This window comes from Pan troglodytes, chromosome 22 (assembly GCF_028858775.2).
Source record: "Pan troglodytes isolate AG18354 chromosome 22, NHGRI_mPanTro3-v2.0_pri, whole genome shotgun sequence".
Classification (NCBI taxonomy): Eukaryota; Metazoa; Chordata; class Mammalia; order Primates; family Hominidae; genus Pan; species Pan troglodytes.
In genome coordinates, this window is record NC_072420.2 from 14,652,912 (window position 1) to 14,677,730 (window position 24,819).

Below are 24,819 nucleotides of genomic sequence, written 5' to 3' on the forward strand. Positions count from 1 at the left end.
GCTAAAATTAATTTCAGAGCAAAGACAATTGGGAGAGACAGAGAAGGGCATCACGTAAGAAAAAAAGAGTCAGTTCACGAAAAAGATTTGGCAATCTTAAATGTATGTGCAACCAATAACAGAGCTACAAAATATGTGAAGCAAAATCTGATAGAACTGCAAGAATAAATAGACAAATCAACAATTGTAATTGGAGACTTCAACAAGCATCTTTCAATAATTGGTAGAAAAACTAGATCTAAATACTATCAATGTTATATAAAAAAAAAAAACTCAACAACACCATCAAGCAACAGGATCTTACTGGCATTTATAAAGTGCTCCACCACTGGCTGGGTGCGGTGGGTGTAATCCCAGCATTTTGGGAGGCCAAGGCGAGTGGATCACCTGAGGTCAGGAGTTGACCAGCCTGGCCAACATGGCAAAACCCCATCTCTACTAAAAATACTAGAATTAAGGCTGGGCCCGGTGGCTCACGCCTGTGATCCCAGCATTTTGGGAGGCCGAGGCGGGCAGATCACCTGAGGTCAGGAGTTTGAGACCAGCCTCAATATGGAGAAACTCCATCTCTACTAAAAATACAAAATTAGCCCAGCATGGTGGTGCATGCCTGTAATCCCAGCTACTCGGGAGGCTGAGGCAGGAGAATCACTTGAACCTGGGAGGTGGAGGCTGTGGTGAGCTGAGATCGCACCATTGCACTCCAGTCTGGGCAACAAGAGTGAAACTCCGTCACAAAAAAAAGAAAAAAAAAAAACAAAAAAAAACAAAACAAGAATTAGCCGGGCGTGGTGGTGCATGACTGTAATCCCAGCTACTCGGGAGGTTGAGGCAGGAGTATCGCTTGAACCCGGGAGGCAAAGGTTGCAGTAAGCCGAGATTGTGCCATTGCACTCCAACCTGGACAAAAGGGTGAGACTCTGCCTCAAAAAAAAAAAAAAAAAAAGAAGAAGAAAAAAACGGGCTCCACCCTCTAGCAGCAGAATACAGCAGAACATTTAGGTACCCACAGAACATAAACCAAAATGGACTGTATCCTGGATTTTAACAAACATTAAGAATTTTTTAAAAACTGAAATCCTGTAGAATGTATCCTCCAGCCAAAATGGCATCAAATTAAAAATAAAAAAGTAAAATAACAGCAGAATCTTAAATACTTGAAAAATAAACAGCATACTTTTTTAGTTCTTTTTTTTTACATTTTTATTTATTTTAACTTCTGGGGTAGATGTGAAGGATGTGCAGGTTTGTTACATAGGTAAATTTGTGCCATGGTGGTTTTCCCTACCTATCAACCCATCACCTCGGTTTAAGCCCAGCATGCATTAGAGATTTTTCCCGATGCTCTCCTCTCCCTCCCCCATCCACAGGCCCCAGTGTGTGTTGCTTACTTCCCTGTGTCCATGTGTTCTCATTGTTCAGCTCCTACTTATAAGTGAGAACATTAGAAGTTTGGCTTTGTTTCTGCATTAGTTTCCTGAGGATAATGGCTTCCTGTTCCATCCATGTCCCTGCAATGGACATGATCTCCCTCATTTTTATGGCTGCATAGTATTCCATGTTGTATGGGTACTGCATTTTCTTCATCCAGTCTATTACCAATGGGCATTTAGGTTGATTCCATGTCTTTGCTATTGTGAATAGTGCTAAACAGCAAGCACACTTCTAAGGAGAACGTCTCAAGGGAAACAATTAAATATATTAAACTGAATAAAAATAAAAATACAACATATCAAACTTGATTTAACACAGTTGACGTCAGTGCTGAGAGGAAAATGTATTTCACTAAATATATATAATAGAAAAGTAGAAATCTCTCAAATAAAAATTCAAGCTATCACATCAGGAAAGTAGAAAATAGTAGCAAAATAAAATCAAAACAAATATAAGAAAGAATATAATAAGGATAAGAGCAGAAATAAATGAAACAGCCAAAAGAAAACAACAAAGAAAAGCAAAGAAATAAAGCTGGTTCTTTGAAAATATCTATAAAATTGACAAACCTTAACTAATAATGATAAAGAAAAAAGGGATGTCATAAATTACCAATTTCATGAATGAAATGGGCTAACATTAGCAGTAGAACTCAGCAATGTACACAAAGAATTACACAGCATGTCCCAGTGACGTTTACTCCAGTGACTGCACACCTAGACATTCATCCCACTGAAATAAAAACTTTTTTTTTGCACTTGTAATTGGCTTCCCCTCTGCTTTTGTTGGCAAGAGCAGGTCGGTGTCCCAGGCTTAGAATCCATTTTTCTCTCTCTCCGTCTGTCTCTCTGTCTCCATCTCTGTCTTTGTCTCTGTCTCTCTCTCTCTTTCTTTTTTTGACAGAGTCTTGCTTTGTCGCCCAGGTTGCAGTGATGCGATCTCGGGCTCACTGCAAGCTCCAGCTCCCGGGTTCACGCCATTCTCCTGCCTCCCGAGTAGCTGGGACTACAGGCGCCCACCACTATGCCCGCTAGTATTTTGTATTTTTAGTAGAGATGAGGTTTCACCGTGTTAGCCAGGATGGTCTTTATCTCCTGACCTTATGATCCGCCCGCCTCAGCCTCCCAAAGTGCTGGGATTACAGGCGTGAGCCACAGTGCCTGGCCAGAATGCATTTTTCCTCCCACACCAAAGCACCTGCAGTATGGGTGAAGCAGCCTGGAGCCTGGCTGCATAAGCCTGCACAGCAGGAGGGTCCCAGCAGGAGAGTCGAGGTGCCACTGCCAGGGTCCAGCTCACAGGCTGCCAGGGAGGCTCCGATCTGGCTCCCTGGTGCTGGCAGTGTCCTGTTCCCAGGATCTGCACGTGGGGGTGCCTTCCTGCATCTCCCCATCAGTGGTAGGTGCTCCTCCCAGCCCCCTCTTGCAGGCCTGGAGACAGCGGCCTGCACCTCAACCCTACTGCATGCCAGTGAAGCGAAGCACCCCGGGCCAGAAGCCCCACAGCTGTTGGCGCTGGTTTGGACACCAGGCAGGGGGCACCACAGCAGGAGCTAGCAGCCCAGCCCCGATTCTGTGGACCCGAGTGCCCCGTTGCTGATGGCCCTGTGTTCTGGGTGCGGACCAAGGAGGAGCAGGTGTGGAAGGCGCCTCAGGCAGGCCCTGGGCTCCGTGGGCGTCTTGTGCTCGGAGATTTTGAGGCCATTTGCATCCAGCTCCGCCAACCAGAGCTCTAAGCTGCAGCGGCGGCCACCCGCAACAGTGCCACCACTAGTGTCTTGGGGGCTTTCTTCAGAGGAGGCTGTCAGCATCCTCGAGTTCCAGGCGCTCTAGCCCCAGTCCTGCTTCAAGAGGTTTTTTCCCACCACAGGCTTCTCCTCAGTGGCCAGAAAGCTGGGCCAACTCCCATGAACTTTGGGCTGTCACTGACATTTGTGGCGCCAAGACTTGCGCACGCGGATTGCACACATCGGCCACTTCCTGCACCACGTGCAATGACACGCGCACGCCTCACGCGCACGCCGCATAACGTCTGAGGCACGCGCGCCCCGCACGCGCGCCCCGCACGCGCATAACGGCTTGGCTTACCTGTAAGGAGTACGCTTCGCTTCGCGTTCCTCGCTTGGCCTTGCGTTCCTAGCTTGGCTTGGCTGTTAGTCGCTTTGCCTGGTGTTTCTTGCTTGGATTGGCGTTTCCTCCCTCGCATTCCTTTGCTGGGCTTGACCTTTTCTCTGCTGGGTTTGGCATTCCCTTGACTGGGCTGGGTGTTTCCTTGGGAGGGGGGGCTTGGCCTTTCCTGGGGTGGGCGTGGGGTCCCCCTGGTGGGCGTGGGCTTTCCCCGGGTGGGTGTGGGTTTTCCCTGGGTGGGGTGGGCTGGGCTCCCTTGCTGGGGTTAGCAAGTTTTGGCTGGGATTGACCTTTCTCTTCAAACAGATTGGAAACCCAGGGTTTCCTGCTAGTTGGTGAAACTGGTTGGTAGACGCGATCTGTTCGCTACTACCGGCCTCCCCTGGCTGTTAAAAGCAGATGGTGGCTGAGGTTTGTTCAATGCCCGCTGCCTCTGCTGTGAAGAAGCCATTTGATCTCAGGAGCAAGATAGGCAAGTGGTGCCACCACCGCTTCCCCTGCTGCAGGGGGAGCGGCAAGAGCAACATGGGCACTTCTGGAGACCACGACGACTCCTTTATGAAGACGCTCAGGAGCAAGATGGGCAAGTGTTGCCACCACTGCTTCCCCTGCTGCAGGGGGAGCGGCACGAGCAATGTGGGCACTTCTGGAGGCCATGACAACTCCTTTATGAAGACACTCAGGAGCAAGATGGGCAAGTGGTGCTGTCACTGCTTCCCCTGCTGCAGGGGGAGCGGCAAGAGCAACGTGGGCACTTGGGGAGACTACGACGACAGCGCCTTCATAGAGCCAAGGTACCACGTCCGTCGAGAAGATCTGGACAAGCTCCACAGAGCTGCCTGGTGGGGTAAAGTCCCCAGAAAGGATCTCATCGTCATGCTCAGGGACACTGACATGAACAAGAGGGACAAGCAAAACAGGTAACCGGGCCTGGGATGGGAGGAGGCGGGACATGGGGGGATGATGGGGACATACCCTCCTGGCACAGGGAGGGAGGAGCCAGGCTTTCTCTTCCTCCGCAGGCCCCACACCACCCTGGGCGTGGAAACCTCAGAGAGGTCAGGGCCCAGGTCCCTTTATAAACAGCAACACAAAAACAAAACTTTAGCTGATTTCCAATCCAATTATAATTTCCCTTATAGAACACTAATAGACGGTTTTAAAGTGATTTAACTCGCAAAATTAAGTCGATACAGCAGATTATTTTTAATGTACACATTTTAAAACAATGTTCTATACACTATAGAAAGGTGTATATTGAGAACTAAGTCCCATAATATATCAACTTCTGGGCTAAATATTTTTCAAATAAAATCCAATATGGATTTTATATCGATGTGTACCCTATGTAAATACGTTCTTTACTGAGTAATCTTAAAAGGAAACTGAAATGGGAAGTATGGTTCATATCTTTGAATAGGAAGGTTCATTTTTCTTAAGATGTGAGCTTTTTCTGTGTTTATCACTTTTACATAAGCCAAATAAAAATAGCAAAGTCTTAGTGTCTTTAAATTGCACATGTATTTTATCATTGTGATAAATTGATTTTTTGTAACAGAATGGAAAAAGACTTGCTTTTCCAGATATCAAAATGTGCGTGTGTTATTTCCACAAATTGTTTACTAACAGCTGAAAAGACATAAATGAACAGAACAGAATAGGAAATCCAGAAATACCCAAATATATGTAAGAATTTAGCACTTGATAATGGTGATGTTTCATATTGGTGAAACAAAGTGAATTATTCATAAATTAAATGCATGCTGTTTGGAGAAAACTACCTAGATTTTTATGTCACAAAAATAAGTTCCTGGAGTATAGATTAAAAATTTAAAAGATACAAAAGGAGAAAAGTACCAGAAGAAAACACAAATGCCTATTTATATGTGCAAGTATTTATTTATTTTTCTGAGACAGACTCTCACTCCATAGCCCAGGCTGGAGTGCAGTGGTGCAATATCAGCTCACTACAACCTCTGGTTCCTGGTTCAAGTAATTCTCTGCCTCAGCCTACCAAGTAGCTGGGATTACAGGCACCCACCACCATGCCTGGCTAATTTTTTGTGTTCTTAATCAAGACGGGATTTCACCATCTTTGCCAGGCTGGTCTTGAACTCCTGTCCTTGTGATCCACCCACCTCAGCCTCCCAAAGTGCTGAGATTACAGTCATGAGCCACTGAAACCGGCATATATATGCAGATATAATAAAATAAGCTCAATTTAAAATTGGGCAAGGTACTTTTTTGCATGTCTACCAGTGACCTGTGCACATAGGAAAACATAGCATTCCTGCTAAGAGAAGGAATTGAAGTTAGAAGAGGAATGAAAGACTATTTTCTGTTTAAGTTAGAAGAGGAATGAAAGGCCAGCCATGGTGCCTCATGCCTGTAATCCCAGCACTTTGGGAGGCCAAGGCAGGTGGATCACGAGGTCAGGAGTTTGATACTAGCCTGGCCAGCATGGTGAAACCCGTTTCTACTAAAAATACAAAGAATTAGCTGGGCATGGTGGCATGCACCTGTAATCCTAGCTACTCAGGAGGCTGAGGCAGGAGAATTGCTTGAACCAGGGAGACGGAGGTTGCAGTGAGCTGAGATTGCACCACTACACTCCAGCCTGGGTGATGGAGTGAGACTCCATCTCAAAAAAATAAATAAATAAAAATAAATAAATAAATATAAAGGAATGAAATACTGTTTTCTGTCCACAAAGTTTGTGAGGGTGAAGAACAGTGGTACTTACATACTTGCTGAAAGTTTAAGTTGCTGCGACTTTTCAAATAGACACTTTGATGGTAAGAACCACATTTTTAAAATGTGTATGCCTTTTACCCATCTATTCCATTATACTGAAATATCTATATGAAACAGACACAGCTGTTTTTCTTAGTATTGCTTAAAATAGCCATGTATTGAGAAGAACTCATATAAAGATTTTATGAACAAATTTCAGTGCATCCATAGGATGGAATAATATGTAACCATTGAGGGTGTCAGTAGATACAGAGATATGTCGGCATGCAGAGATGTACTTTGCTATATCGAGTGAGAAAAAATCAGTTTGTTATACATATACACAAACAGAATCTGCTCTTGTGTTAGCTGGAAATATGTGGAAAATATAATCAAACTTATTTCTGGGGATTTGTAAGTGAAGTTTTTCCCTTTCTCTTATCTGTGATTTCTGCAATGAACATCTGAAAAGTTTTAGTTAAGTTTCATTAGTAATGAAATAATCCTTGGGAAGAGAAGGAATATGCTGCTTGCATAGATACAAATAATTTCTCACATTCTATTATTTATTTTTATACCTGTGGATGGCTATCTTCTGTGAACTTTTACCCTCTTCAGAAGTAGAGGGCTTCTGTTTACCTCTTCTGGTAGATTTTATTGTATATACATTTTATTATATAATTATCTTTCATTATATATAGATTAACATGTGTAAATAGTATGGATTAATTATTTTAGTTTAGTTATATATTTATGAAAACTAAAATAGCAAATATAAATGATCGTTACTATCGCAAATGTATTGCTCTACTCAACAGGAGTTTTCTTTTAAAAATATTGAACTTCCAACCTATGTTTATCCATTCTTTCAATCCGTTTAGTCATCAAACATAAGCCAGACACCTATTATATGGCAGGCATATTCTGCTATCTCTCAGGATCCTTCCACCTTTGAAAACTTCATGTTTACCTGCTGCGCCTGAGCAAGCTGAGAGAATCAAAATTGGGGCATTAGGACTTAATCTCAATTGAAGCTTTTCCTCCCTGCTTTCAAACAAAAGCATTTCTGAAGGTGGAAAATAGTAAAAGATAACCCTTAACTACCCTTTTGAAAATTTATAAGGCTTGGGTAAAGACTGTTTTAGCTGTTTTAAGAACTTAAATGTGGTACATAAACAGCATGGAATACTATGTAGCCATAAAAGAAAGAACAAGAGCCTGTCCTTTGCAGGGACATGGATGGTGTTGAAGGCCATTATCCTTAGCAAACTAACATAGGAAGAGAAAACCAAATACTGCATGGTCTCACTTATAGGTGGGAGCTAAATGAGGAGAACACACAGACACCTAGAGGGAAGCAACACACACTGGGGCCTATGAGAGGGTGGAGGGTGGGAGGAAGGAAAGAAGCAGGAAATAGAACTAATGGGTACTAGGCTTAACACCTGGGTAATGAAATAATCTGTACAACCAACCCCCTTGGCACACGTTTACCTGTGTTAACCAACCTGCACATCCTGCACCTGTATCCCCGAATGTAAAAGTTGAAAAAAGCTCCACAAATAGTTTCATAAATCCATTTTAAAAAGAGAAAATTTATAACAGTCTTAAATCCTAATATGAATGATTGGAAATATCTGATGCACATACATTGTATAAATCTAAGTATTGAAAAAAATGAGCCCCTGCTATTCATTTGAATTTCAAGTTTTCTTTGGCTTAAAGTTTTTGAAAACCAAAGTAAGAAATAGATTATTTTAGAAAATTGTTTTTGTTTTCACCTCAGCCCTCTTATTCCATAGTTCTTTTAAGAACTAAAATTTATCTAAATGCTAGTCATCTGACTGGAACTGCCCCAGACCTGTTATATTATAACATATTCTACTTAATGTAAGGCACCAGGGATTGTATGATGCCCCATTATTTTATGTCTCACTAAGAAAATTATTTAAATGCTGCCAATTATAATTATAGTAAATCATGAATTATAAGTGGTATTTCAGTGTAAGAAATGTTAAAACATGGAGACAATGACCATCTTAGGCTCAATAAAATACAGTACAGCGCTACCTGTAATCTTTAAAATGTACCTGAAAGTGTAGGTATAATTGTATCGTTTCACTTAATTCAAATGTTGCCTTTAGTGGTATTAGTAAAAATTATAATATCTTACAATTTTTGAGCTGTTATTTGTGTTAGGAACTATTCTATATTTTGTGTAGAGTCTTATTTAAGCATTACAGTGGTTTCCTCTGAGAAACTGACTATTTTCATTCCCATTTTATTGATGAGGAAATTGAGACACAAAAAGGCTAAGCAACAGCTAGGAAGCGACAGAGCTTCAAGTAGGATTCCAGCCCAAGTTGAATGTCATCCAAGAGCTATGCTCTTTCTATTCAAATAGGCTGCTCTTTCATTAATACAGTGAGTAATGAGAGGTAATAAGTAGTGTGCTTTCTTCAAAGGAAAATTGAGTTTGTTTTGAAGGCAGAGTAATAGGCTATTCAGTGTTTGCAACTACATGAATCATTAATGTGGCATTAGCTAGTGCACTACAATTTCCTGAAGTCTTCTCACTCTCATAGGACTGCTCTACATTTGGCCTCTGCCAATGGAAATTCAGAAGTAGTACAACTCCTGCTGGACAGACGATGTCAACTTAATGTCCTTGACAACAAAAAAAGGACAGCTCTGATAAAGGTATGCAGTAGTCAACTATATCAGTGTGAGATGGGTTTGATTTCAATAGATAGCATAAAAATGAGTTTTCTCATTTAAATATAACTAGTTGGTGAAAGCTGTGGAATGTTATTTTGAATTCCTAGGACTTATAATTTGTTTTTGGTCTAACACTGACAGGCCGTACAATGCCAGGAAGATGAATGTGTGTTAATGTTGCTGGAACATGGCGCTGATCAAAATATTCCAGATGAGTATGGAAATACCGCTCTACACTATGCTGTCTACAATGAAGATAAATTAATGGCCAAAGCACTGCTCTTATATGGTGCTGATATTGAATCAAAAAACAAGGTATAGATCTACCAATTTTATCTTCAAAATACTGAAATGCATTCGTGTTAACATTGACCTGTGTAAGGGCCAGTTTTCCGTATTTGGAGGCTCAAGCATAACCTGAATGAAAATATTTTGAAATGACTTAATTATCTAAGACTTTATTTTAAATATTGTTACTTTTAAAGAAGCATTAGAGGGTACAGTTTTTTCAGTGCACTTGTGGTTAATGCTTTTTAAAAAAAAAAACACTGAATTTGTAAAAGGTAATACTTTTTTTTTTTTCAATTTTTCCCTGCCAAGTTTTTTTTCCCTAACAAATGTAAAATGACAAAATTTGCCCTGGAAATAGGTTTTACATTAAAACTCCAAGAAAACTTAAACATGTTTCAGTGAATAGTAATCCTGCTACTTTGGCAAATTCCTAAAAAAACACTAATAGATATGAGGTGATGTATCTCTCAGTGGCAAGGCTTAAGATATTTCTGATTGCTCATGAGGCAGAAGTGGAAAGGGAAAAACGCAGCAATCAGAAATATCCAGGCCAACTTGGAAATTAGGTAATGGGGGAAAAGACCATGAAGAGGTTTTTGTGTGGGTGTGTGTGTGTTGTTATTGTTGTTCATTCATTTGTTTCCTTTATATGGTGAGACAGGGTTCTTTTCCATTTTAGAGAATGACAGTTTTCAGTTTGGGAGAGGGAGTTAGTGGGTTGTAAACTGCCTAGAGATCAATTTTAGGAGGCCTCTGAGGAACCAGATTGGCAGTGAATATGTGGTAATGTAGTGGGAAACCCTTGAGTAGAAGGAATAACAAGTAATTAACCAACTTAGTATCCTATTCTGGTAGAAATGGCCAATTAGAGTCTCAACTCTGCTTTCAATTCTAGAATGTCTTGATGGGAAGGTGGGAGATAAGGGGCTTATAAGTAAAAAGATCAGGTTGGATTTTGAGTTTACTAGACCTTGTTCTACTCTTACCGGGAAAAATTTTGTGGTGTTTTCAGCAAATGAGTCTCTCTCCTACTCTTTCCTCTTTTTGGCCAAGTCCTCAAATGATAAAGGGAATTGTTTATGTGGATGAGAGATGAGACTGAAATAATTGTCTATTGCACTAGCTTCCAGCTAGAGTTGTGCATTCCAGTTACCTCAGGAAAAATTTTAAATAATCTTCAAGTCTAGGTTTTCCCCTGAAGATTTTGATAGAGTAAGTCTAATAAAGCCTGGATATGTATGTTTAAAAATGTTTCCTTGAAGCCAGTCATGGTGGTGCATGGCTGTAGTCCCAGCTGCTAGGGAGGCTGAGGTGGGAGGATTGCTTGAGCTTAGGAGTTCTAGTCTAGCCTGGTCAACATAATGAGACCCTGTCTCTAACAACAACAACAACAACAAATTTCTCAAAATCCGGATACACTCCTGCTTAACCACTGAATACATAAGTGTAATATGTAAATTCTTATATGTCAGAAACTTCAGGTATTTCTAGAAGAGTTGGAGTTGGATATGTGCTAATTCCTTTAAATCTTTCCTTTCCAATAACATTAATCTAAATTTTTGTTTGTTTGTTTTTGAGATGGGGTCTCACTCTGTTCCCCAGGCTGGAGTGCAGTGGTGCGGTCACAGATCACCACAGCCTTGACGTCCCTAAGCTCTGGTGGTCCTCCAATCTGTTTTTGTATTTTTTTTTTTTAGTAGAGATGAGGTTTTTGCCATGTTTCTCAGGCTGATCTTGAACTCCTGGGCTCAAGTGAATCACCCACCTCAGGCTCCCAAAATGCTAAGATTACAGGTGTGAGCCACCATTCCTGGCCTAGTCTGACTTATCTCTGTCATTGGGATATTAAAATGAATATTATTGGCACTATCTATCAGCTTACAGAATAATACCTTTTCCTTTCTACCATCAGTTATTCACTGCCATTCAGAAGGTCTTTAGAAATTTGCAGTGAGTAGTCTTCCAATAAGTAGAGGATGGCTTTCTCAGGACTTTGTGTCCCTTTGTTCAATCATTCAAGTGCTTAGGTCAGTAAGTCATTTTTAAGAGCAGAGTTTTCTCAGAATTGTAGCAAATTCTAAACCTTTTTTGTCAATTGAAGCTGTATTATGGGCTATCCAGTATGTCTCTTAAGTTTGTAGAGCTTTGGCTTAATCAGGATGGCAGGTTTAAACACTAAAAACCATGGAGTTATTAAGAATACAGATAGGAAATCTCTTAGTTTCAGTAATCCTATGAACTGATTATCTATCTAGTTAACAATCTGGAAAAATTAAATACAAATAGATTTTAAATGAATAAATGTTGGAAAAATTCTTGAAATGGGCAGTGTAAGTATTAATAGCAATATTTATTGCACGTTGGAGCTTGAACTTTGGTAAAACATGTGAAACTAAAGAAATATTTTACATTCAAATTCTTGCTTTATACACAACAATTTTGTCTTAGGGTTGGATAATATAGAGATAAAAGATACAGCCCCTACCCTCAAGAAGCTTTTTGTTTAAATGAAAAAAAAAAATCATCCAAAAGTGCCATGCCAAATGCTCATTTAGAAACAAAGAGTCTTGGAAACAGTAAATGTTTAAAGTGAGTTTTTGAGATGATCAGATTTAATGTGGTGAGGCAGAGAAGGGATGTTTCCAAGGGAAGGAGTGGCATGTGGGAAAGTACAGAACAGTGAGAAGGAAGCGACCAAATTTTATTTACTTTCTGTGAGTGTAAGTCCATAAGCTTCCAGTTCAGTTGAGAAATACATAATTTTTTGAATTACATATTGTTTTTGTTTTATATTGTTTTACAGTGTGGCCTCACACCACTTTTGCTTGGCGTACATGAACAAAAACAGCAAGTGGTGAAATTTTTAATCAAGAAAAAAGCTAATTTAAATGCACTTGATAGATATGGAAGGTATGGTTATTTCTTTTAATCTGTGTGTTGTTCTAGATTGATAGCAGTCACTCAAGTCATAAGTAATAAATTAATAAGATTAAATTATACTTATTGGGACATAGTGATCAGTATCAACACAAATCAGTTAACTAGAAAAGCAATTATTTGGACTGGGCAACATAAAGAACTGTTTTAGTAGGATTCATCTTCTCTTATTATATTGACTGATGTTATTTGTTGTATGATGTTTTTGGTTACATGATCTTACGTTAGCTAAAGGGATTTCATATTAATTTTATGAAGTTTGAACTTTAACTTTCAGTTTACTTTATGACTCAGTATTGAACTTCTTAACCCTTTCTAGTAGGTTTTAACCTCTATATCTTATATGCTTTTCCACTAAATATGCTGTATTAAACATAAATAGGAGTTGAAAATCCTTTTATCTTTTCAATGACTCTGCTTTAAGTTGCTTTCTTTGAAGAATATTAATGTTAGCTTATCCCTACATGACAATTAATTGCTATTCCCACATACTGTGGGTTCAACAGCTTTTTTCCTTTTTTATTTCCAGTGTATTTTGATGTTTTTATTTTTAGTTGGTATGGAGAGAGGGAGTGAAGATAGTTTTAAGTGGATACACTTTTCCTGTAATGAAGGCAAGCTGTAGGTGGGTGATAAAGGGAAAAGAGCTAGGCTTTGGATTCACACAAGACTGGGTTTAATTCCTAACTTTCTTACTTGCTACGTGTGTGACATTGGGAACGTTATTTACCACCCAATATGTTGTCATATGTGAAAAGTAGGAGAATATATCCTTCAAAGTTGGCTGTGCATAAGCAGGAAAGATATATGTGGCATTTAATTCAGTGCGTAGCACATGCTTATTGGCATCATTAACTGAAACTCCTGTGACTACTATTCTTACCATTATTATTAATATTACTGCTTTCAGCATGCAGAGAGCTCTTATTTATCTTAGCCCCTAGCTAATTTTCTATTACAGCATATCAGTCTAGGGAAGCTGTGACAAAATCTTCACTTAAATCTTTGTCCACTTCAGATAAGTGGCCCTAGCATTGTTTCTTGCCCATCAAAGGACTTTAAATTAGTAGCTTCTGCTATGCAATACCCCACTGAGATAAGAGGTTTCCTTTTTGTCCCTTCCTTTTAACCTTGGTGGTATTTTACAAAGATGAACTCTTGAGCACCCAAGATGCTTATGTCTTTTAGCGCATGTAAATGTTTGATTCTGCATGGACAGGCAAGATGTTAAATTGGTAAAGTATATCAAATTAGCTTTTAAAATAACTTTATTACAGTTCCTAAAGGAGAAATTATCTCTGTAATTTTAGAACTGCCCTCATACTTGCTGTATGTTGTGGATCAGCAAGTATAGTCAATCTTCTACTTGAGCAAAATGTTGATGTATCTTCTCAAGATCTATCTGGACAGACGGCCAGAGAGTATGCTGTTTCTAGTCATCATCATGTGTAAGTGTTTACATGAAAAGGCTAGTTAATGCTAAATTGAGGTTTAAAATAATTATAACAATTGTATCTTACATATCAGGTGAGATGTCATAGTTTGGTTCAGGTAGTTTTAGAGTGGCAGTGAGTTAGTCCCCTGCATCAGCCAGAAATCAGACAAAAAGCAAGACAAGTTAGAAGTACCAATGGGTGCAGGATTCTTTACCTCAGGACTTTTAAGACCTTTATCCTTAGAGATCCCAATATTGTTCATTTCATCCAAGTATAACACCTATGCATGGGATAAAAAAGAGTATCACATCTTTGATTTTTCTGATTAGTTATTTGGGTCTTGAAATGTCCAGTTTAGCAGAAAGCCTTGTACTGTCTTCTGGGGACTATCTCCTACATACTCCTTGAATTTTTCAAGAACCAAAGGGGTTCACTAAATCCAAGGAAGTCAGTCCCTTTTATCAAGTCAGAAGGAGGAGAAAAAAAAGGACATTCCAATCATTCTGTTGTTTCCATTGTTTCTGTTGCTGCATTGTTGCCACTCAAACTGGTTCTGCTGCCTGGTAATTGTTGACCTTTGACGCCAAGATGCCCTTACTGATTCAGATCCCTCAAGTCTTCATGGGGATTCATACAGTGACTTTGAAGTTACAACATTTTTTAGTTCCCTTACCTATGCTTATATGCTCAGCCATTGTTCCCAAAGCACCAGCACCCTGCTCTGGCCGCTGGGCATCCTGACTTTATCCGCACACAAAGTGAGCAAATTGACCCTTCCTTCTGTATTCAGAACCTAATGTGGAACCCACATCTTAGCCAAGAATTAGCTGAGACCTTCATGGTAGGAGATCCTTTCAGGCCGTTGTTGGTCTTTTCTCTAGCAGATATTAGGTGGGCTTGTTATAAAGGGTCAGAGGGGTTCAAATAATGTGGCAGAAAGAGATCAGTGTTTGTTTCCTCTTCTTTGCTACCAGATCTACACTGTGAGGCACCTTTATATCCTGTGTAGAAGCTTAGGCAGTAGAAAGTCCCATATGAGCCTTCCCCAGGCAGTGGCTCCCAACTGTGGTTGGCCCCTTGAGTGATCTGATTTACATGATAATGAAAATCGTCCAAGCTACTTCCATCTCTAGCTCAAGATTTTAAAATATTTTCAAATTGTACCTCACAGGAAGCCATTGAAGAGAATTCTCAGAATCTCAAGTAGGTTAAGTAAGTAGTGATGAGTCATGGACAAGAGCCAAGCCTTGTCCATGACTCATCACAAATCATGTGTAAAAGTAGGGCTTTGTGCCTGCTTTGGCGGCACATATCCTAAAATTGGAACAATACAGAGAAAGTTAGCATGGCTTCTGCATAAGGAGGCAGCACAACTCTTTGAAGCATTCCATATTTTGTGCAGTCACTGGAAGATCATTTCACTATTTGCTGACTAGCTGTAAGGAAACAGTGTGAATCAAAGCAAAATAGGTGCCACCAAAATATCGAAATGTGATTTGTGCTGCAAAAATAGTCATGGAAGATGGTCTGTGAGGTGATTTAGAGCTGAATAATGTGTTCAGTGCAAAATATATTATAAGTATGTACGTCAAAAATTAGAGAATGTCAATTTGCAGCTTCTTCATGAAAACTGAAAAAAAATAAAAGTAGAGTTTTGGTCTCCCATGTCAGCTGGAATTGAACATCAATATAAAGCATTATCCTAACAAACATCTGCTGGCTCAGAGTTTGAGTCTGTAGAGAAGGATCATTGCTCCAAGCCAGGTCTTAACATCCATTGGTTTTTCTGCCCTTAGCACAACAAATTGGTCAACTCCGTAATAGTGGACAATCACATTATCTACTTTAATGAGAGATTTATGAAAAAATTTAGTTACAAACTATGACACAGTTGAGATGCCCTGAATTATAAGCCATAAGGAGTAGGACAACTAAGAAGCAAAATTAGGACTTAATAACATTTTCTGAAAACTACAGCATTTGCATATTAGAACCTATGAACAAAATACACATGGGGTTTTATCTGGGATTCCAAGATAATTTTAGTCATAAAGTTTAGGAACAGATTATTCCATTGCTTCACTATTTCTCTGAGCATTTAAAAAATGTTACCTTGTTAAATCTTTATAACAACCTAGTGAAATAAGGCAGCAAAGTCCTCACTTTGTAGAAGAAGACATTGAGCCTAAGAGAAGAAAGCTGTCCAAGAACAAATAGCTGTTCATTATGTAGCTAGGACTTATGCAGAGTTGGGACACTTTCTATTATGTCATGCTAATGCATGCTGATTTACTGGGTCACAGTGCCCTTGATTTACGAGCATTTCACCTAAATTTTTTTCTTCTTTAATTAGAAGCTTAAAGAAAAGTTTGTAGAATGAACTCATAAGTGTATGGGATAATACTGTTAAATTCTGATATTATGATATTGTTTGAAATACTCTAAGAATTTTACATTTGGTAAGTATTTTTTATATCAGTATTAAAATAGTAATTTGGTTTCTTACATTTTTATACATAGAATTTGTGAATTACTTTCTGACTATAAAGAAAAACAGATGCTAAAAATCTCTTCTGAAAAGAGCAATCCAGGTAAGACTTGTGATAATGAATTACTTTAGGTCAGTTGTCCACAATGTTTTTGGCAGCAGGGACCGGTTTTGTGGAAGACAGTCTTTCCATGGGCTGGGGGAAGGTGGGGATGGTTTCAGGATTATTCAGCCATGTTTCATTTATTGTGCTACTTTATATTATTATTACATTGTAATATATAATGAAATAATTATACAACTTACCATAATGTAGAATCCGTGGAAACTCTGAGCTTATTTTTCTGCAACTAGATGGTCTCATCTGTGGGCAAAGTGAGACAGTGACAGATCATCAGGCATTAGATTCTCATATGAAGCACACAACCTAGATCCCTCAGATGAGCAGTTCACAATAGGGTTCATGCTCCAATGAGTATCTAGTGCTATCACTGATCTGACTGGAGGCAGAGTTCAGGCGGTAATATGAGCCATGGGGTGTGGCTGTAAGTACAGGTGAAGCTTCCCTGGTTTGCCTGCTGCTCACCTCCTCCTGTGTGGTGTGGTTCATAATAGTCCATGGACTGGTACCAGTCTGTGACCTGGGAGTTGTGGACCCCTGCTCTGTGTGGTCCTACCGTAGATAAAAAAATAAAAGTAAGGAATTTTTGATCACAAAAGAACGCCAAAGCACAAGTCATGTTACATATCCTTGTCCCAACAAGGTCTCACTCTTACTGACTTCATTCCTCCTCATTTGAAGTTGGAAAGAGATACATTTACTTTGTTGGAACAAGATGTGTTCTCTGCCTGCTGGTCAATTGTCTTGATAACAGTAATTTTGTTAGAACAAGATGCTCTGCTACCATTTACCAAAAGATTGTCATAATAAATATACAAATTGCCCAACTCTAGGCTCAGCAGATTATAATAAAAGTAGAAAAATGTGAAGACATTAACAAAAATACTAGTATGCCACCTGGTTGTGGACACCTAATACATTGTATAATCCAAACTGGATGAGGACACCTTTAATTTAGCCATCTATTTATCAAAAAGCTTCTGTAAGTTAGGTTTTATAAGTTGCAGAAGACAAAGATGGAATAGATGTAGTTTTGATCTTTAAGGTGCTCATAATAGAGGTGTCTCTATTTCATTTCTGTGCTTTTTCAACAGAATTTACAAAGAAAACATTTCTATGTTTTCACTTGTCCACTTAACAAATAACTATCAAATGTTTTTTAGATACTAATCATTTTTCTAATGCTACAGAACACACACAATTAAAAATACAGACAGGAGCTTGTTATTATCATTGTCATTTTTATTATTTTACTACTTTATTCAGTGCTTACTGTGTGCTAGATGCCAACTGGAAGCTTATAATTATGATTTATTATGTATTAATTATGTGCCAGACATACGTGATGAGGAATGAAAGTTTTGAAAAAAAGTAGGTATGATTCAAAGTAAGCATGCAGAGTGAGAAGAATTTTTCTAGGTAAAGAAGCAGAAGAATAATTTTTGGCAGAAGGAACATGCAACAAGTTTGTGTGTTTGCCAGAAGAACATCTAATGAGATTGCCTGTTTGGCAGGAAGAGCAACAAGTGCAAAAGACAAGATGCCGAGTGAACTTTGCAGGGTTTCTGAGCAGTTCACTTTTGCTAGTACCAAAAGTGTGAGACACCAGAGGTTGGGAATGAGGTGAATACTTAGCTAAGGCAAGTTTATGATAGACTTTTTTAATACTATAGAAATGAGTAGGTCTTACCCTGTGGGCCATGGGAAATTTACCAGGTAGAATGCTTTGGACTGTAAATACTAGATGAGCAGTGGCTAAAACAGTAGGAACCAGAGTTGTTTTGGTTGTTCAGTGATATCCTAGGATCCCATTTGTCCCTCTTTCAGCTGTGCTGTTGGCAGTGTTTTCTTCATGTCTCCTTTCATGGTTGGCTAATCCGCAGCAGCTCCAAACATCTTGTTCTCACAACACAACATTTCAAGGGCTGCTTTTCTTCACATGTGTCTTTTAAACAGGGAGAAAACTTAGAAGCATGCAAGGGGCTTCCTGTAACATTTCATTGGCTGGGTCACACCACATGCTCATTCCCAAACCAGGCAATGGGATGGCAAATACATGATTAGCTTAGAATAAACATTTCTCTTTCTGAGGCTGAGGAGGGGGATTGGGATAATAAATATCCCTATAGACTTGTGTTTCTTCTGCAAGAAAGAATAAGGAACGGCTATTGATAGGAGCCAACAATGTGTGCTGCGGGGGCTCATTGGAGAAATTTGAGCAGGGGAGTTACAAGATTAAATTTGAATATTAAGGCATATTCTGCTTATGGTGTAAAATGGGTTAGCAATCTTTTTCTGTAAAGGACCAGGTGGGAAATATTTTAGACTATGTGGTCTCTGTCATATCTACTTAACCAGGCTGTTGTCTGTTGTTGTAGTGTGAAAGCCACCATGATTATATGTAAGCAAACAGGCATGACTGAGCTCCTATAAAACTTTATTTACAAAGCCAAAAGGCAGATTGGATTTGGCCTGTGGCCTATAGTTTGCTGGGATTGATGGAAGATAACCATGTAAAGAAACCAGGAGACAAAGGAAGCTTTTGCAGTAGTCAGCTATAGTTTCCATGTCAATGTATTCTAAGGTTTTCGCCTGCCCGTGGCAAAATAAAGTTTGGAATCTCAGTTACTCATTTTAATGTGTTGGCCTTTTTTTGGTGTTATGCTTTTTTCATTTGTTTTGCTTAATTTTTTTCATGTAAGAAATAACATTAATAGTTGGAAGAGTTGTTTGTAATAAAAGCCATTTTGTAAATGTTTATGTTCTCAGTGGCAGTGGTAATATAAAGCAGAGGAAGAAGAGAGGTATAGTCAATATGATTTAGTGATAATTGAATGAGAAAGTTTTGGGGGACAGAGAGAAATGTCAGATAATTTACAGGTTTCCACGTTGTACACTAGTATTTAACCTGGACATGAGGAAGGAGTAGGAAATTTTCTCCATGACCTGTGTGAGTCACAGCTTCCAGAAAAGAAAGAGAGCAAGGAGCATATTAAGGAAGCACAGCAAAGTCAGTCCTAGAGTGCCCTGCTTGACTTCATGTCATAGTTCTGACTTCTAAAAAATCATTTTCTGCAAAATGTGCTTTGTGTTTTTCCCCTCTTGCAGCCTGCAGCCAAACAGAATCCCTTTAGCAGGGTATTTTTGTGTTCTTCCTTTATATAAAGCAATATATAACTAACAAAAAAGAAGTAAGAGAAAGAGTGTTTTTTGTATAGGCTAGCATTTAACTTAAACTTGAGAGCAAGTACTAGGATTATACTTAGAATTTATGGACTGGGTAGGAAGACTAGATAGAAATCTAAAGATTGCTGACTCAAACACAGTGTGATTTTTTTGCTTTATTGTCACAGCTCTGAATTCACAACTATTAGTTATATTCATATACACTATAACTTTATAAAGCACCTTCCCAAATATTAAGTGATTTATTATAATTTCTATGACTTATTATAGAATTGACTTTCCAAGCGTTCATTAGAATTTTGAGAATTTGCTACATAGTATCATCTCAGCTGTGTCCACATGAGCTAGCTGTCACCTTGTCTTAATGAATAATGGCTCACTAGGAATATTGGTTTTGGCATTAAAATGATCTACATCTAAATACAGATAGGACCAGGGACCACTCTTGAACGTTAATGTCTAAGCATCTTAAAAGTACGCATAAGGCTTTCATAATCTGACTTCTGCCCTACTCTACATCTTTAGCCCTTTTCCCTGTGTGCCCTTTCTCTGGCATTACTGAGTGGCTCTTAATGCCCTACTCACTCCTCCTTCTATTGCAGGCAAATACTTTTACTCTTTCAGGCCTCGCTCCTGCTCTTGCTGCTGTGTGGCATGCTGTCACCCTTTCTTGCCCTCTACCACTTTTAATCTAGCTAGCCTCAATATTTAAGTCTCTGCTTGGGCAGGTGTTCTAGAAAAGTCATCCCTGACAGGCTTTATTTTCATTCTTTTTAAACCCTAACACCTAGCATGTATGTAGCAGGACTCAATAAGAAATTTCTGAGTAAAATAAAGCCTGTTTTTACAAAGATGATGTGCAAGACTGTCCTCTGCAGTCTTGGAGTAGAGAGGACAGACCTGTGGAGGAATAATGTACAGTTCAGGTGGTAAAGGTGCAGTAGAAAAATCAGTGAGGTCCTAAGGCTACCTCAAGGAAGGAGTTACCTGTTTATCTGGGGAAACATCTGCAGAATCAAGGAAGACTTCCCATAGCATTGTTTTAAAAGATGAAAATAAGGCTAGGTGTGGTGGCTCACACCTGTAATTGCAGCATTTTGGGAGGCTGGAGCAGGTGGATCACAAGGTCAAAAGATCAGGACCATCCTGGCCAATGGTGAAATCCCATCTCTACTAAAAATACAAAAATTAGCTGGGCATGATGGTGTGTGCCTGTAATCCCAGCTTCTCAGGAGAATGAGACAGGAGAATCATTTGAACCAGGGAGTCAGAGGTTGCAGTGAGCTGAGATTGTGCCACCACACTCCAGCCTGGTGACAGAGCAAGACCCTGGCTCAAACAAAAAAACAAAAAAAAAAGAAAAATGAATATAAATTTGTCATAATAGTGGATGGAAACATTTTAGATGTTAAGACGACATTGTACACTAACAAAGGTGTCAGTAGTAATTTTGGAAATCATTTGTAAGTTACTATTTTTGCAGAAAACAGGAGGCAGGAGAGACCCAGTGGGTCAAACAAGAGGATTTTATTTAGGTGCACACCAGCTCAGCGGATTTGCATCAAAAACCTGAGCCCTGAACAAAGACAAGGCTTGGCTTATATAGGCAAACTTACAGAAGCAGAACAAAGGCAGTTAATCATATAGTGACAGTTTTGCAACCACTGCATAGCTTGTGACCTTGCAGCTGCATTGAAGGAAAACAAGAATTTGCAAAATATATGCATTTGTAAAAATAGCTATGAATAAATGCTGAGGGGGAGGGGAGATGGTAAAGGAATTTGTTTTCTTAACTTTTCTCTGGAATGTCTGGAGCCCATACCTGTGGGCTCTGGCTTCTCAGACAGGGTCACCACAATCTTTCCTGGGCCCTGCCTGATACTATCCTTAGAGTCAGAGTAGCTAAGTGCAGGAAAACTTGTTTCTCTTTAAAACTAAATTTTCTTTTCTTTACATTTACTGCTTCACTATTAGGAAGTGAACAACATACTGAGTTACCTTATATGTTTCTACTGTATTTTAAAGTTGTGTTTCTGGTGGTTTTGTTCATTTATGTGGGGTGGATGAATTTGTGAGTGAATCACATCAGGTGTCTCCCCAAGTGGTTTGTTGAAGTTTTGGAGAATTATTTCCTAAGTAACTATTTCATGAAAGACTAAACACTCAATTTATGAAATAAAATAAAATGTTGTCTTCAATCTATTTTTATAAAGGCAATAGTTTTTAACTGTTCTAAGTGGTTCATCTTAACTGAATATATGGATTTCTCAACAGAACAAGACTTAAAGCTGACATCAGAGGAAGAGTCACAAAGGCTTAAAGTCAGTAAAAATAGCCAGCCAGAGGCATGGAAAATTTTAAATTTAAATTTTTGATTTAATGTTGTTTTCTTTGCTTTATCAATATTAGATAGTCCAAATGAAATTACCTTTCAGACTAGGTTTTAAGAATCAATAGATTCTTTTTTTAAGAATTTTTTAATAAGATTCTTAAAATTTATTTTAATAAATTCAGCAATCTCATTAACAGAAGAATCAATAAATTCTAATTTAACATTTGATATTTAGCTTAAAAACATAACCACTATAAAATTTAAAATACTCTTATTTTACAGTATTCTATTTAAAATATTCTTATCTGCCTTTTTGATTAGCTTATAGCTAATCTTTCCTTTTGGAATAGAGGCAAAAACATATTCCAGACCTTTGTTTGTTCTTTTATTTTTACAACACCCTAACATGATAAAGTAACATCAATTATTGGATTATATTATTAAGCAATAGAACTATGAACAATGTAACACTGAAGGTCCCTGAGCTGGATTCATGGTTAAAGAATAATCACGGCCAGTGATTGAAAATCTGCAGTTTTATATTGTCAGTCACTGATACCAAGGTTAAAGACATATTCTGCCTTGTGGTCTCTCGCTGACTTCAGCATTTCTGTTCAGGGAGGGAACCAGGTCATAAAAGCAACCCAACTGCCTATTACAAGAATCATATCTTGCAGAATGGGACATTTGGTGTTAGTGCACAAACACAATAACCTTCTACCTTATTTTAGTTGCAGAAAATCAGTACAGATTATTAAAAAAATTTTATCCATTGTAATTAGTACACCTTAGAATATATTAGAACTGGACTTAAGCAGATCATCTAGATACATAACACTATCATATTACAGCATATAATTTCAATTAAAATTTAAGAATTTGCATTTCTTTCTGTTTGGTGTTGATTTCAGCTCCTAAAAATTTGAAGCATGCCTACAATCCAATTAGGAATCTTTTAAAAAAGCACTTCAGTGCACTACAGGGGCTCACTAGTTAGGGTTTCATGAGATATACTCTTTTCAAGTGAGGAAGCCCTTGGAACACTACAAATCATCTGCTAATTCATTTTTGGTAGATTTAACACATAACAAATTAAGTTTAGTTCAAACAAATGGTAACAAAGTTAAGTTTGCTGGTTCATGTTTTTATTCTCCCTTTGTCTAAGGTCAATTATTTTTCACATGTTACTCAGAAGCCAATGATGTGGCAGTAGCTAAACATAGATTAAAAAGTTAATTCTTAATTTTAATTATTTATTTCTTTCATTATTTTAACAGTTAAATTTTTTTTTATTTTCTAATTTTTCATGTCCATACTTGATTACTTAAGAATAAAATTATTTTAACATGCATTCCAAAAGAGGAGACATACACGGAAATACAACAAGCAAATTAACCTTCTATTTTTGCATCTGTAGAAAATGTCTCAAGAACCAGAAATAAATAAGGACTGTGATAGAGAGGTATACCTTTATGTTCAAATGTTTCTGTTAAATTAGATTTTTATGTTATGCTGTTTAACAAAGTGTAGTAAGTGTAGGCATACATGATCCTATCATGTAAGTAGCATAAATCACCAGTGAAAAATTTAATATTTAACTCAGAAAGAATTCTGTACATTGAGTTTTCAAGAGATACAAACCCTAGAGAGATTCTTTCATTATTATGGAACAATCCTGAGTGGTGCCATAAAATGCTAGGTAATGCCACTTTAGGAGCTTTGGACCAATCATTTTATCTTTCTTGGTTTTAGTCTGATTATCACTAGATAATGTGGCTAAAGAAGATAATTACTTATTCTTTGTAACTTCCAGCTGGAAAATTGTATAGCTATTGAATGTGAAATTTGGGGAGCATCTAATTTTCTGGAATTCCACGCTTGCACCTCAGCAGTTTCACTCTGCTCCTTGTGTTGTGGCAAACTTTGGTTTTCATGTTTCAGTGAGCACCATCATGTTTTTGATATCCAGGAACCAAACGAAAAAAGAACGATCAAAGGCAGTGGGGGAGGAGAATATCTTAGTGCAGAAAAGGGCCATCTTCCTTTCTATTCCTGAAGTCCCCCAGTGTCTCATCCTCTACATCTGAGTGTTTAATGTAAAATCTAGGTGGTAAAGACAGAAGACACATTTTGTGTCTATGTCGTTTTATTTTTGTGTTCCCACGAGTCAAATGGGGTAAATTCATATATAAGATTCTGAAGAGTTTTTGGGAATAAAAGCACAAAATGAAGGAGGGCCCTTTTTGAATTTTGGAAAATTCTGTTTTATTCAGTCAAACAGCAATCAAGCAAACTTTACAAAAATGTCAATGATATACTAATGACATGATAATTACATCTTAAAATTATACGGTAATAGTTGTGTATATATGATCAAATTTAAGTGTGAGATATTTTTAATGACTAAAATAATGGCAAACTGAGTCAATTGATAAAATCAATTAAAAAGGTTATTTTTATTCAATAAAGTGATAACCATCCTTAATATCAAACTTCCACTCAAGGTTGAAGAAGAAATAAAGAAGCATGGAAGTAATCCTGTCGGATTACCAGAAAACCTGACTAATGGTGCCAGTGCTGGCAATGGTGATGATGGAGTAATTCCACAAAGGAGGAGCAGAAAACCTGAAAATCAGCAATTTCCTGACACTGAGAATGAAGAGTATCACAGGTAAGCCTATGGCAACATTTAATAGGAGATAACTATATGCTGTCAAACTAATCCTAATTTGGGCTAATATTCATGATGAACAAATTTTATACTTTTACTAGAATATTCAGCCTTGCCTGTTAATCAGAAAAATGAAAATCAGTAAACAACGAGTTACCGTTTTTTCCAGTCATTAATTTATTTGAAAAATAACCAGCATTGGCAAATGTGAGGGAAAAGGCATTTTCTTTTCTTTTTAATGAACTTTTATTTTAGCTTCAGAAGTTCATGTGCAGGTTTATTATATAGGTAAACTGTATCATGGAGGTTTGGACTACAGATTATTTCATCAGCCACATAATAAGCA

The 24,819-nt window shown here is 38.3% G+C and overlaps 1 protein-coding gene and 1 non-coding gene across 3 annotated transcripts in view; both read left to right on the forward strand.

Annotated features, from left to right (window-relative positions):
- Positions 1 to 3,502: 3,502 nt before the first annotated feature.
- LOC112206658 (POTE ankyrin domain family member B3) overlaps positions 3,503 to 24,819 on the forward strand; it is a 35,855-nt gene continuing 14,538 nt past the window's right edge. Inside the window, exons 1-9 of one of the 2 annotated variants that reach the window (XM_054675191.2) lie at positions 3,503 to 4,480; positions 8,879 to 8,993; positions 9,153 to 9,326; positions 12,106 to 12,212; positions 13,550 to 13,687; positions 16,196 to 16,266; positions 21,745 to 21,791; positions 23,220 to 23,264; positions 24,307 to 24,473. In XM_054675191.2, coding sequence (XP_054531166.1) covers positions 3,960 to 4,480; positions 8,879 to 8,993; positions 9,153 to 9,326; positions 12,106 to 12,212; positions 13,550 to 13,687; positions 16,196 to 16,266; positions 21,745 to 21,791; positions 23,220 to 23,264; positions 24,307 to 24,473 — 1,385 coding nt within the window. In that variant the 5' untranslated portion in view covers positions 3,503 to 3,959. Of the gene's footprint in view, positions 4,481 to 8,878; positions 8,994 to 9,152; positions 9,327 to 12,105; positions 12,213 to 13,549; positions 13,688 to 16,195; positions 16,267 to 21,744; positions 21,816 to 23,219; positions 23,265 to 24,306; positions 24,474 to 24,819 lie in introns of both variants that reach the window. The other variant, XM_054675190.2, reaches the window with a different exon arrangement.
- Positions 14,966 to 15,072, forward strand: LOC112206680 (U6 spliceosomal RNA). The gene has a single exon (XR_002941115.2). It is a non-coding gene; the product is annotated as a U6 spliceosomal RNA (small nuclear RNA).